Below are 15606 nucleotides of genomic sequence, written 5' to 3' on the forward strand. Positions count from 1 at the left end.
GTCATGTTACCCTTTAAGTTGATATGGTAAAGTTATGGAGCAATCAAAATCATTCATTTTGAGTCAACATTCACTCTGCTTTAGTACTGTTTTTGGTCTTACCCAATTCCTGAGGAAAATATCTGGCTCTTTAGGCAGTAAATGCTCTATTATGCTCACCAGCTAGTTTCTAGCTGTGTTTGTCTGAGATTTGGTGCTGAGCAGGCAGTGCACAGTGAGTTTTTTGAGTATTTCTTGGAGCAAAACAGTACATGCTGTTTGCTGAACATCCAAGCATGAGCGGAAACGCACCATAAAGCTCTGTAAAACCGATGGGAGCTGCAGATTCAGGTGATAATTCTCTGTTCATCAGCAACTGCTATCACATTGTTTTCACATTGTCAGTGGATGAAATAACGATTACAGCCGCTGGAAACTGTGAAAATAAAAAGTAAAAGCTGATAATTATGTGAAAAACATCTGTGTAGTTTTGTGTTTGTAGCTGAACAGCTGAATAATGAATGTAGCAGCAATGAGGTCTAATATAAAATTCAATTCTGTAAGATCGTTAAGTCAATACTGCTGACTTCAGGTTTGGTCGGCGTCTTTCATTCTTTGTCTTAAACTTTATAGTCAAACTTTTAATTTCCAGGAAAGGTTGTTTTAAAAGCAACTGCGGCATTCTTTTTAATGTTTGAAGTTAGCTGTACTTTCATGATGTTTTTCTGAAAATTGTCTGTAGAGTTGATGTTTCTGCTCCTCATTTACTCCGCTTGTTTCCTGCTCCTCTCACATGCAGAGACGTGCTGTTGTATAAATTCCCATCCTGTCAGTGACTCTGTATTCCGCCCGAGTTCCAGCTCAGCTGCTTTAATTGGATGAAGGACTTTGTGGTTTTTAATTCTGCGGTCTGTGTGAGGCCCATTTTCCCTAATGAAGCCCAGCAGAGTTTCTAAACTCAAGACGCTTGCCGACAGCAGCTGGAAGTAAAACGTGAAGCTGAGGAGACTCAAACTGAGCTGCTGTGGAGGACGTTTTTAATCAATCTGTTGGACCCTTATCAATTACTTTATTTTTATCCCTTTATAGATTTCATTTGTAGAAGCAATTTTGAAGCTTTTAGTTTATTTGGCATAGATAACTCATGTACTTGATCTAATGAAAGCAACTTGAATTGTACTGTCGGTAACGTGTTTATCTTATTTAATTCTATGTAAAAGGCTCATTGTCTTTTGCAGCATACCTGTGTTTGATGTTGATAATTTAACATGTAAAATGTGCAGAGATTCTTTGGGTGATGTGAAAACGAAGTTGTTGTAGTCCTTGTTGGGGTTCGTTGTGTAAACTGTGGCACTAAAAGAACAAATTTTGTTCCCGTGTACACTGAGAACTAAAAACTAAAAACTTCTTGTACATTGTATTTTATTTGAAAAGAATCCAGATGACAAAATTACTATAAATATACTCAACATCAACTAGTTTCTTTATAATCAGTTGTTTTATATATTCATAAATGGGCATATGCTATTTTGTTGCATTCATTTACTATAATATTTATTATATGTAGTATAATTATATATAAAAATTACTATTTCCACGTTCTGCAAATACGTAATTCCACTTTACACTATTATTTATGTATTCGAAAACCTTTATTGTTTACTGTATTTTCAGATAATAATTATGCAAAATATAATGTAATATATAAATTACGATGCGTTATTATTATGGAAGATAAAAAAAGATTCTGGGGGAAGTTCACAAGCTACTAATATTAGAAAATGTATGAAATATAAAAAATCATAAAAAGTTGCATCAAAAACTAATGTACACATTAATGCATCAATAATCATCCAGTCACATAATGTAATTTACATTACTCTGAAATGAAAATATTCTACATAATATATACTGTATATATATTTCATACTGACACATGAGCTCACCATGTATCTGAAAGTCTTGTCTGACGCTCTGATTGGTTGTGACAGATGTTCTCCTAATGCTGCTTATTTCTGTCCTCCAGGTCTCCTGACAGCGGCGGCGAGGACAAGACTCTCCCCAGAGAAACACTGGTTCTCATCGTCCATCGGCCATCATCGCCATGCGGAGCCTCTCTGCTTCATGCTTGGGTGACCTGCGGAAACTGCAGCCTGAAGTTCTTCTTTCTGGAAAGAAAGTGACTCCGTTTATTTTCCAGGAGATTTGAAAAGCAGACTATGACAAACTGCTGGATCGATTTATTTTGTTTGGCACAAAACTCTGTTTCGTTTTTACAGACCAAAGATGAACAGAGCCAACGATGAGACGTTTTAAAAAGGGGCGGAGACCTTCAGAGGCCCCCCTCCCCCCACTCCACCATATCCATGTAAAGAAATGAACACATTGTGATATTATACAGTAAGTGACTTAACTGAGCAAATTAAAATTGTATATGAGTTAATGATAAAACATGTATCTGTGTGAGGAGAAGCTGTTGATGTGCTGAACATCAGTCGGATGGAGAAGGTGAAAAATCATATCAGGCATTTTTATGATAAAAACATTAAACTTTGTGCACTTTTAACACCTGAGGACATATTTTAAAGACTAGGGGCGATCTGCAGTAACTATCAGTCAGCCAGGGCAGGAAAAACATCTAACATGGTAACCAGGTGAATGTACTTTTATAGAAAAACACATAAATTAAATGTTCATACAGTTACACATATAGATTGAATACAGACACTAAATAGATGTCAGACAATAAAATATATCGTAAAACTCTGTTTTGAGCCTCTTTTGACCCAATTTGATGTTAATTTAAACATGATAATTGTTTTGTTTGCATAGTTTCACTGAGGTTGCTTAATGAAACTGTCAGTTCTATTTATGTAGGTATATATGTTACTAGTCAGCTGCTTCAAACAGCTGATGAGTGAGCCACTACTGAAATAGCCACAGTATGGAATATCCTGATGACTGAATTTATCAAAATATAAATAACAGATGTAAACAGATTTCCTTTTGTCTCTGGGGATTTTTCAGTCCACCACTTTGGTCCAGAATGAAATATTTCGACTTCTAGTGGCACAGACATCCCTTAAATTTTCATTGAATGCTACCATCAAGTCAAAATTTAATGTGTCCAACACTTCTTATGTCTAAATACCTGGAAAACCAATTACATTCCCATGGGCTTTGCAGCTATGTGGATGTTAGCATTTAGTTCAAAGTATCCCTGTGCCAAAGTACAGTTTCACAGAGCCACAAGTATGGCTGTAAATTCTAAGTGTTATGTGTCACCTCTGACGAGTTTACATAAACAACAGCAGGCTCCTGCAATATAGCGCCTCCTAGTGGACAGTCAATTTCCACTCACAATACACCCAACTTGATATCAGTGTGGAAAGTTTTTTTTTCATCATAAAAACTGCACAATTCTCAATGATTTCTGGCTCTTCTCCACCAGACTACATAATGCATTAAATCAGATTTTACATTTTTCAGTGCCAGATTCAGACAACATGCAGTCAGCATGGTAGGTTTTAAAAAGCAAACCATTTCACACTAGAGGCCGAGCTGTCATGTCTGTTTGGGGGAAATAAGCATTAAATGTATTTTCAAAATCCTAAAGTTCTATATTTAACAATTTTATATGTTGTATCTTTGTAGAAAACCTTATTTAACACACATTTCACTCACCATAAACTGGATTCACAGCCAGCTGCAGAAGAACATCACCACTGTTCAAAGCTCACTCAGCTTCTCAGTAACGACGGAGGAGGAGTGACCCTTTATAAAGCATTTATAAGTTGCAACTAATGGTTTTATTAATTGATAATAAACACCGTGATAAAATTCACTAATGCTTCATAGATAAGTTATAAACTATTATATAATATATAATAATACCTAAATCAGTTTGTTGGGTACTGAAAAATCCCTTTGGCTGCGTAAGTCATTTATATATATATATATATATATATATATATATATTACAACAGTCCATCAAATTTGCAGTTGTAAATATTAATAAATTGTTAATAAACTCACTTAAAGAAAAAATACAGTGAAAGGGATTTTAAAGCTGTAAAGCATTTTATTTAATTAGCATCAATATAGTCATTAGTTACAACTTATAAATCTTTTTTATGAGAAAGGTACATTCAGTTTTTTTTCAGATATTGTAGATTATGTACACCAAATCCCAGAATGCAGTGTGTCTGTAGGTCATTGCCTTATTCATCTCGGTCACCATCAACTGGAGGAGATTAACTCACCGTGTCTGTTTTGATGCTCTGCAACCATGACCCATATTTTTCATTAAACAGAAAACACGAGTTCATCTGGTTTTCATCTCAAAGGTTTTCTTCTAATAACAGATTAAAAATGCACACAGTTTTCTCAATGTAAGGTGGATTCAGGGAGGATTGTGTTCATTCACTGTGTTTGAGAGAACAACACATTAATGTGGTTATCAAGACTTTGTTACTTGGAATATTTAATACCTCTCAAACAAGGCATCGCCCAACTGTGTTTTCTCAACATAAAGCAGCTTCAATCAGTTTAGTACTTGACTTCTCACATAAATGCAAACACCCCACAAAAAGGCAGCATTAATCAAGGTATCATCTGCAGTTCCCAACAAAATAACTCCATATTCTTAATGATATTCGTATCTTATGTTATTTAAATGTACCTGAATCAGTAGCTGAAGTGCTGAAAGGAGCTGAAGTGTCCTTTGAAGAATAATTTACCAAAAGGAGCTGGAAATGTCAACTGCTGAGTGATGCTGATTTGTCAGTTCAGGGCTAAATATCGAGTGAAGGTAAAGTGGCAGGGAAATGTGGTGCGAGGTGATGCAAGGAGCTGGACGTTCATGTGTAAGTGCTTTGAAATATCAACTAAAATGTAAATTCTGAAAGGAGCTGAATTGGTATGTCTGTATAATAAGTACAGAATAAAGAAGTATTAACAAAGTAAAGGTATAACAGTGAAATGAGTTGGAAGAGAGCCAACTTTCAAAAACTGTAATTGTGGGAGAGGACATCTTTTTCAATATGATGTATGAATTAACATAAACTATTATTGCTGAAAAACTATAAAGCAATGAAAAACTAAATTAATGTTGGATAATTAAGATTTAACCTTGAGATAATGTTTTGACATAATGTCATAAAAAGTTGTTTGATATCTTCAGATAATGAGATTAGTCACAAGATAATTATTCGATATCTAAACAATATAATCATGTCCTGACCTTCAGATAACACAGATAAGCGCAAAAATAATTAGCAGTTCGTCATGTTTCTTCTGCAGTGGTTTACTGTGAACGTACAGATGCTCTCTCTCATGTACGTGTTTATACGCAGGTGATTTGTATCCACAGCTCAGGATCTCGGACTGATGGGTGTTACTGACTCAGAGGTTTCCCCGTCAAACTGAAGCCTTAAGACATTTTCAGACGTTTTCCTGCTGAATTCACCGGATGAATGTGTCAGTTTTCAGGCTTCAGATGAACTAAAAATACTGAGCAGAATATAGGCTGAGCTCTCTGAGGCTTCACTGCTCTTACATTATCCTCTTTTATTTATTAACTTTTTATTCTGGCCTACTTCTCCCCCTCAGCACTATTAGCCCACTTTTACAAACAGAACAGGAAATCACCAGTAAAATCTGCTCCTCCTCTTTGTACGTTTTATTCAAATCCATATCAGTGACTATTCAGAGCAGCAGCTGAATGAAACTGTCTACACTTTCATCGGTGAATTTTGACATGTCCTTTATATGAATCATATGGATCCAAATGTTCGGACTTTCCTGCACCTGCAAACTCTCAGCGAGGAGCCTCAAGACCACTTTCTGCAGAGAGTTACAGACTTCTCCTGACGTCTCTCATGAAACCCATTATGTATCTCAATATGGATGTGAAATTATAAAAGAATGCAGCGGTAATCATGATCACAGTTGTTATAATAATCAGTCTAGATGGTTTAAGAGAAGAATGGTTTGGGAAAACATTTCAAAATACTACATGGTGTCACAGTCACCATTTCAGCCATTTCAGGGGACGGACCCCAGGGAGGAAGAACAGAGGGGAGATGATAGCGAGGAACTTATTTGTTGGGATTGTAATGGACAATGAATGATAACCCTAATCCATGAAATACTGTGGTTTAGCTTCTATTTTTTAATAAACCATGAGAAGATGACCGGAGCGGCTGAGAGAAACGACTGAAGTGTCTGCAGGGTTCAAGCAGGGCCTGCACACATTCTAGTCAGCAACAGAAGCCAGTACTGCATTTGACATTTGACTCCATTTCATAGTGCATTTTATCCTCTTGCAGCCCAGTGCCATCAAAGACTTGATATGATGATGATGATGACAAGCACATTCAGGTACGTATGGATAAAGTCCACGAGTCCAGATGGATTGAGTCATATTGGTGAAAGACGATGAGAAACAATTAGTTGATTAACCAGGTGACTGACAGAAAATCAGTAACAAATTTGATAATCACTTGATAGTCACACTTGATGATACTGGTGCTCTAATATACATCCGTTGATGCTTAACTATCACACAGATCATAATGAGTTAATGTCTGTTTACTGCATCAGTAACCCATAAAGAGTCTATCTGATTAACAGAATGAGTCATACATGAGTTGCTATTTATTAAATTTGTCATCATGGATTAATACCTTCTCAACATCTAACATTAATCAATACTGTAAGTCCATGTGTTAATTACCTCAGTATTAGTCCCTGAATTTTAACCTCCAGCCGTCTGTAACTACTTCCCAGACATGAAGGGGACCTACTGTGCTGCCTTTTGCTGCATTCTCATGGCAGAACTTTGGGTCAAGCAGTCGAGCAATACACTGGGGTTAAGGTTAGTTTATTTGCATTCATGTAATTATATAACTGTGTCTATAAAAAACGTATCGAATGACGACTGCAAGCCTCATAAAACAGCTTCAGAAAAAGAAACTGCTAGGAAGGAGAATGTTGTGTCAGATAATGTGGTCGTGACATGACGATGAAAAGACATCCGATGGCTTTCACCTGTGTGTTGTCTGATCAGATATCTGAATTTCTAATAAGGTTGTGTGGTGTGTTAGAATTTTCCAACCAGCCATTGTCAGACTGATGATTTCTTTACATCCATGTGTGTATGGTGGGACTTTATCCGCTCACATGCACAGAGCTTACATGTGAAAATCTGATATTACTGAACCATTGCAGCCTGTAGACTACTGTTCCCTCAAGTAAAACAAAATAAATCAGCTTAGGATCTAAGTAATAAGTTATAAAGACTTATAAGAAAGAAAATAAGAGGCTAGGTAAGATGAAAAAGAAACATCAGCTTGAATCCTCTAAATAAACTAGCAGATGGGAATAAACATAACTATGCTATTAAATGATCAGTTTCTGTCTCAAACGAGCGGTAACTTAAGGGCCGACAGCTCGGAGTTGGCTCTGTCTCCATTAAATATTCACATGTGGAATCACAAAGGCTCGGCCCATTTTGGATAAAGAGGATAAAGCGCTCAAGCTCATGAAATGGTGTTTTGGAGATGTGTCGATGTTGATCTGACGTAGCAGAACATACAGCTCATATTTGATGTTTTAGTAATAAGGTGGGCACTAGGGGCAGTAAGTAGCACCACTGTGACTGTATTTAGTCTCCTCTTTAAAAGAAACGTTAGCTTCTGCCAACTGCGAGCAAATGACGACAACAGCACCTGGCAAATATTAAAACTCTTCAGCTGTGGGACAGTTGACTCTGTGCCGTACTTGCAAGGCTGGCCTGCTGCCTCCGTTTGCAATTAATGATATCTAATATATATTTTGATCCATTACAGGCATACCAAGCACGTATTTGTACTCGCCACTGGGGTTATCTTTTGTTTTTTGCAATTTCATATAATTAACTGTAACTCTTATTACAGTATAGCCGAGGGAGACAACTAGGAGATGAAGAAATTGGGTCTTTGGCACACTAGGAGTGAAGGATGAGAAGCTACATCCAGTCCCACAGCTTGTACAGAGAAGAGGACGGGAGCACCTTGTACTAATAGTGATCAGGCATGTGTGTCCAGGCTCGGTGATGAATGGAGAGCTTATAGAGGTGCATTAGCCGCCACCGGCTACACCCACTTTAGAGTCAGTCACACACTGCGGTTTGTGGATCCCCACAGTGGAGGAACACGGTTGAAGTGTAAGTCTATTATTTAGAGGCTTAAAGGACACATAACAGTAGGAATCCTGAAGCTACACCTTTCAGCCACTGAATGGATAAACAGACTGGGCGACAAACACAGTCGGGGTCCCTTTGATAGACCGTCATCAGTTGTCAGGGAAGGAATGCACTGCATGACATGCCAGTCTCCTGGTGTTTGGAGCCAAGTTCTGGCCTCATCACTGCCACAAAACAAGCGAAAAAACATTAAGGTGTCAAATTTGCCCAGTTGGTCTTGACCGTATGGTCACTGCAATGGTTGCAAACTCTAATGATGATAACCAATAATAAAAGTTAGCTCACAAGTCTTGACCGCAGAATGCAAACCTCTAAATGATTTAATTTTATTGTGAATTTTTGGCTGCACTGACTTTATTTTCATTCCTACAGTCTAACAGTGAAATCGTGATCAGCTGTTTCTGTTTTAATTAATCATTATCATCACAGATCATCAGTAGCCAATCATTTGTGAAATTATTTTTCACATTATGACTTTACTTGGTGAGGCACATGACTGTTAGCTCATTATTAGCTACATATTTGGTTATGGTTATTGGTTTTGATACTGCTTGACAGGCCACATGTCATCACGAAGGTTTGAGGTCTGTTAGACAGTTGCACGGTGAATACGACGTCAGAGAACATGTTTGAAGAAGAGGTCAGTTGGAGTACACACAAATATCTAAACAAGTTACTGAAATAGCAGAACCTGGCTGCATGTGGTCAATGTCCTGCCTTTGAATCCTGAACTGTTCCATGACCAACACGGCGATGGATAATAAACAGATGTGGCTGTTCATCTGGTACAGTGGTATCCATGACTAACACTAACACTGTGGTAATTAACACATGAATTCACAGTATTAATTAATGTAAGATGTTTATAGGGAATTAATTCATTATGGCAGACTTAATTAATAGCAAGTCATCTATGACTCATTCACTTAGTCAGATAGACTCTTTGTGAGTTGCTGATGTGGGCATGCATTGATACATGGTTTATTTTTCATGAATCAGACATTGACTCATAAGCATTAATCAATATATCTTAGAGCACCTGTATTACAGTGTTATCCAAGCAAATGTTTCATTTATCAAGCAGAAATTCTCTCCATCAGGAGGATTTGCTGCTTTTCTCTGTTTCATATCATTGTAAAATTAATAACTTTGGCTTTTGGACTCTTGGTCAACCAAAACAAAGACACTTGAAGGCGTCGTTAAGGAGTCTGGAAACTGAGGTTTTAGATTTTCTGATGTTTTGTAGACCGAACAGTTAATCGCATTCAATTTAAATGACAGATTAATCAATGAGGAAGATAACAATTATTTTCCACTATAAAATGATGATGTGGCATGAAAAAAGGAGTTTCTTCCAAATCTTGACAGTAAAATCCTCAATCATTACTCTTTATACAGTGTAAAGCACAGATTCTTGATTGATGTAATGCTTAAATTAAACAGTAATATCACCAACACTTTGATATCTCCCCCCTCTCCCTCTCCCTCTCCTCCCTCTCCTCCCTGTCTGTCCTCATGGCTGCAGGGAGTTGAGCTGATGTCAGCCAGTCGTCAGGCTCCATTTAACATCACTAACAACCTGAATACATTAACACCTTCTATTACATCTCTGCTGCTGTGTGTGCGTGTGTGTGTTTAACTGAGAAAATGCTCAGCAAATTAATTGATAATGAAAATAACCCTGCACTTGTCTGAATATCTGACTGTTGGTGTTTTTGAACTGTCAGACACCTTTTAAGAGATATCACTGCAGACAAGCTAACCGCCACCACACTGCCTGGGAAAACGCTAGCGCCGCTTGGTGTTAATAGCTCACGATCGCTAATGTGACAACAAGTTTGCACAGTTTTCTTCAAAAGATGTGTTTGAACTCTCGACTCCTGTCTGATAACTGTCAGTAAACCTTGTGGAGCACTTTATACTCCGACTCACAGCTAATACGCAGCAACTTCATTATAGATAATTACACAAAATCTAAATCAAAATATAGTTAATACCTGACTTGGAAGACCTCCTGAAGGGTTCATCTTTGTCCCTTTATTATCATGGACTATTATTTCTAATTGTATGTATTTATTTTATCTTCCCATGTCAATATATAGATCAGCAGGCAGTTTTATTTAAATGGCACCGTCATTACTGTCAGTGCCACTGCCAAAGTTTACCACAGTTTAGATTTACATGGAGTTACTTCACTGCTGATGGCAAATTGATTATGCCTGGAAATTTTGACCTTTTTAATTGCTGATGTGATCATCTAATAAATAATAACAAATGATTATTGTTCTGTGCTGTCACTTTACACTTTGAGTTAAAGGACATGATTTCTGACAGAGCTGCCTTTTCTCACCACAAACACATTAGAGGTGTTTTCATCTGGAGCCTCGCAGTCCTGATGTAAATTTCCTCTCTGGGTCTGTGAACCAGTCTGTGAATGTTAAAACCAGACTTGGCAAAGCTCTGCAGAGCTCTATTAAACCCTGCCAGCCTCACTGACATGATGCCAGTAAAATGTGACCCGCGTTGTGAGAGGCTTGGTGTGTGTGTGTGTTGTGTGTGGTGTGTGTGTGTGTGTGTGTGTGTGTGTGCGCTCACGTTTGATATTCCAGCAGTGTTTCTAAGCCATAAAGACCAGTGTGGGAATCTGGAAGAAAACCTCAGGGCCACTCTGCTAAGTCATAGAGAAACAAAATGAAGACTCTTATTCTGAAAATATGATTGAGAGTCCAGAGCAGAGCTAATAGAGTGAAATATTACAGCAACGCATTCCCACACAACCCTGAATTTACGAGCTGCATACACACAAGAATATTTATGCATGGTAATGTCTTTACACCTCTGTATTCCAGGCTAACATATCCAAGCTGTCATGAAATTTCCTGTATGTATATCCATGTTGTCCTCAGTATAATGTGAAATATCTGTGGTGATCATCTGGATTTTAATCTAGTGCCATTATCAAGTCAAGTTTCCAGTTTGTCCCCCACCAGCCATCAACTTCTACTGTACTTTGTATTTGCAAATTAGCAGAAATATTAAGATGTTTCTTGTTATTGTTTTGCAAAGTAAAGAGATATTTTGCCAGCTCCTTTAAAAAGCCCATTACATCCTGTCAGCTCTTATTAAGACACAGAGGTGCATTCACTCTTGATATATTATATTACTGATAGTAAAGAGATTTTCAAATTGTCTCAATGTAGATGTTTTTTGAGACCCTGATTACACCAAGATATCTGGCTTGGTTTGTAGTAACGACTGAAGCAAAGTGCTGACAATAGCTGTACAGCCAGTCATTGATTTGTTCAATGCACCTGCTCAGAGCTTGTGTGGGACCAGAGACACCAGGTGATATTTATGTTATATGAATCTCAACATCTTAAACACTGCGAGGAAACAGTCTGTTCAACCACAGAAAACACAGAACAACACACACTTCTTTGGAGTTAAGATATCAGAATATGAAGAGAAACTCTGTCAGATCAGTTTTTCATTGACCTCAACAGGATTATACAGCAGATAAAGTGTTGATGTTCTCATTTTTATCACCCTGCACTCACAGCTGTGTCTGCCGGTCACATTCAGTCTGCAGGACGAGCGCTCGGCTCACCGCCACTGATAATAAACGACCACTGTATCGGCCTCAGAGTGGAGCTGCAATGGATGCAGGGGGCATGAAAAATGCAGCTCTCATCCTACATGTAACATTAGCATGATGAGATACTCACACACACTTTATCAGACACATGCAGGCTTCTATGCCTGAGTAATGCCATTTTGAGTTATGTTACACACTATATACAGCACGCAGTACATATACACTGTGTGTGTGTGTGTGTGTGTGTGTGTGTGTGTCGGAGGGTTTTCTGTTTGAATAATTGAAGCTCAGGAGCTTTATGTTTGAAGGATATGATGCGCATAAATTTTCATATTTTCAGACTGTACACACACAGACACACAGACACGGACACAAAATTGTTCATTTTTCCAGTCATCACGCACATTCATGGCTGTAGTTTGGCTTCTCAATCCTGAACAGAACCATTTTAAAACTGAAATGGATATTTATTTATTTATCTAGATTAGAGAACTTCATCAGCTCCAGAGGAGAAACTGTTGTGCCCAGTATTGAAGCATTTCAGAAAGTGTTTGTTTTTCACAATTTCTGTGCATAGTAAGTAAAATACAGTTTGGGTTTGGGAAGGATTGTGGTTAAGGTTAATAAAACAGTGAACTGTAATTGAGCCCTAGATGAGGTGCACAATAATACTGCTTTATTATCTTTATTACTTTATTGTAAACTCAATATGTTTGTCCCTGTTAGGATCCTGTACGAGTTAAAGGTCTCATATTATGTTCATTTTAAAGTTCATATTTCTACTTGGAGGTCCTACTAGAATTGATTTACATGGTTTAATGTGCAAAAACCACATTATTGTGCCCTGTACCTGACGAGGCTGCTGCAGCTTTCTGTTCGCTTTTTAGACCAACAGAACAAAACCAAAACCTTTGCTTTTGTATTTAACACCTTTCTGTTACCGGGAGCTGGAGTTAGTGAGGAAAAAAACTATGGCGGACAGCGCGGTGAATTCAGGAGGTTTTAATTGGCGTGGACAGCCGGCCTGCGGGAGGGCTGGAAGAGGTCATGTGATCAATAGATCTCCGTATGACATCATAAGGGGAGTCAAATGTAACTGACATGTTTTCACAAACATTTACTGACAGATGGAGCAGGAGAAAAAGAGAGAGGTCTTTTCTCATAGTTTGGCTGTCTGTAGACACATCGAAGACACATAAAGACACATTTTGCATAATATGGGACCTTAAATGATTTTATTGTGTATTATACAGCAAGTTTTCATACACAGGTAGAGGTATGTTATAGATTTAAGTGAATCATATGCAGTGGGGGAAAATAACTAAAAGTAAAAATAAAGTACATTAACTGCTTGAGCTGTACTTTCCATTTTATGCTACTTTGTACTTCTACATGATGACTTTAATCTAATATATGACAATAATGCACTGTTAATGGCAAAGTCTCTTTTTCAAATGGTCTTTTTGGCTTGTGAGCCTTTACAGCAGAGCCATGTCTACTTAATACATTTTAAGTGTCTGTGAGTTGTTACACTCTGTGATTTTCTTCCCTCTAAACTTCTCAGATGGTTTTATTTAAACAAGCATTGAAGGCCCAAATAAGAAGAGTGCAGTATATCTGACACTGACAACATAAAAATTAGATATCATATTTTTAAATCAATAACTTTGAGAAAATATGTTCCTTCCTTAAACAATTTGTGGGACATAAACCATTAGAATAATATCACACTATGTCACGCAACTTGATTTAATGAGTCTTACTTACTTACTTACAGGAAATACGTCACACAAGTGGGTGAATACTAATAAGCCTGGATATGAATATGAGACTAAGGAAACATATTATTACACATTAAGATTGGCTGGTTTTCAACAGTAGGTCGTGAGAACTAGACACTGGACTGGAGAGTGTAAATGTGAACGTCTTCTCCCTCTCGGCCTCTCTGACGTCCACTGAAGCTGACTGGAAGGTGACATTCAGGAGTCTCCACTCGGTTGTGAATCAATCAGTTTTGGTCTCCAGCGCTCTGGAACAACCAGCCGCTTCGCAACAAAAGACCTCCGCCTCCTGCCTCCTCCCTGCTGTTGTAATCCTGTTACTACACCTCCGCTGCACCGTCCCTCCATCACCCAGGGGCGGGGTTTACTATCCGACATGCAGGATAGAAGGTCACGGAGACTTCCAGAGAAACCCGGGTTTATGTTATCAGGCAGGATGGAGGCGGCAGTGTGACTCAGCTGAAGTTTCTGCTGGATGCTCCTCTTACCCTCCTTTGTCTGATTTTAATTCAGAATATGTGGTAACACACCTCTTTAGATATCTGCAAATACACAGAAAACTCTCTTTCCTTAACCTAAATAAACTAGCTTCTTTAAAACCTCCTGGATCAGCTGGGAAAAACATCATCACATTCACATACATGGTTCTCACACTACAACATATGATCTCATAAAATATGGTGCATTGCTGTAGATTGAACTACTCCACAATATCATGTATATATCAAGTAGTTAAAAATTTTAACAAATTTTAACTTAAACTTAAATTGCCAATATGCCAATGAGGTATCGCCTAATTAGATATGTGCTAAAGAACACAAATCTGTGTCTCTTGTTTCATTTTGACATTTGGAGCCAAAAGTTTTTAAAGAGGAATCTCTTCTATCACTCCATAAACCAGAAAATAGTCAGCCATGAAAAAAGCTTGTAAAATGTTGTTTGTAGGAAAAAAATGTTATATAAATCAGACTATTAATGGCATATACACAAGTGGACATTTCCAGTAGTAGAAAAGAACAAAGTTTGACAAAACGGCCTATGAATATTTCCTGTCTGAGAGAGAACGTGTTATGGAAGCAAAATAGTCCAAAATCTCGAAATGAACCAGGAAATGAAAAGCAATGTTTTTGCCTGAAGTGTCTTGTGGTGTCTCACCTTAAACAACTACAGCAGTAAAATACACCAGTGATTTTAGGTTTCATAATTAATTGAATATGTAGTTGAATCAATTTCCCTCAAACAACGTCATTGGGGACATTTTGGGGTATAAAAACATGCTCTTTTGTTTCACGATGTGATCAATATAAGCTGTGAAGATGAGATATAAGCATCAGTGCCTCAGAAAGGAGACACTGGGTTCAGCAGCTCAGTAAAAAGGGTCAGTGATCCTCTCTGCGTCCTAACACTGTTCACTCACCATCGTCAACACTTCCTGACTGTCTGTCCTCATGATCAATACCACACTGTGTCAGCTATACATGTCATCATGACGTCTCCATGGTGATTAAATGTCACATGCAGTAGCGTGAAGTAAATCTAAAGGTTGTCATTTCAGCGTTTGTTTGCTTCACTATGTTTGGCTCTCCAAAGAAAACATTCACCTGCAGAACAAACTCTGGTCTCCTGATGACATTCAGCTCATCTTTAACCTCAAATGTCGCCGTCCCCTGAAGCTGCTGCTCATTCGGAGGTGAAATGTGAAGTAAAGATGCAAAGATGTTGACGGTGTTTTAGGCCGTTGGAGAAACCTTCTCTCCATCAGGATCACAGACCGTCCGTAAGCTTCCCGTCAGTGTCTGGTTTTTTAATTACTCTCTCTGACAGCAGTGCGATGAGCGTCACTTCACCTCCTTTAACGACCGAAAACTGCTGATTGAAGGTGACATTAAAACTCAGCTCAGTTTTCCCTGAGACCTCAAAAACAGCAACAATGACACCAGAATAGAAAAGTTTATGTCACACAACGGACATCATGGGACTTTATGTAGTATGTAGAGTCAGTGTCA

At 38.0% G+C, this 15606-nt stretch overlaps 1 protein-coding gene across 1 annotated transcript in view; it reads left to right on the forward strand.

The window, feature by feature from the left end:
• LOC139201338 (chemokine-like protein TAFA-5) overlaps positions 1 to 2089 on the forward strand; it is a 38804-nt gene extending 36715 nt beyond the window's left edge. The window contains exon 4 of the mRNA XM_070830626.1: positions 2006 to 2089. Coding sequence (XP_070686727.1) covers positions 2006 to 2014 — 9 coding nt within the window. The 3' untranslated portion in view covers positions 2015 to 2089. The remainder of the gene's footprint in view (positions 1 to 2005) is intronic.
• Positions 2090 to 15606: the final 13517 nt, after the last annotated feature.

Source organism: Pempheris klunzingeri, chromosome 5 (genome assembly GCF_042242105.1).
Source record: "Pempheris klunzingeri isolate RE-2024b chromosome 5, fPemKlu1.hap1, whole genome shotgun sequence".
In the NCBI taxonomy this organism is placed as follows: domain Eukaryota; kingdom Metazoa; phylum Chordata; class Actinopteri; order Acropomatiformes; family Pempheridae; genus Pempheris; species Pempheris klunzingeri.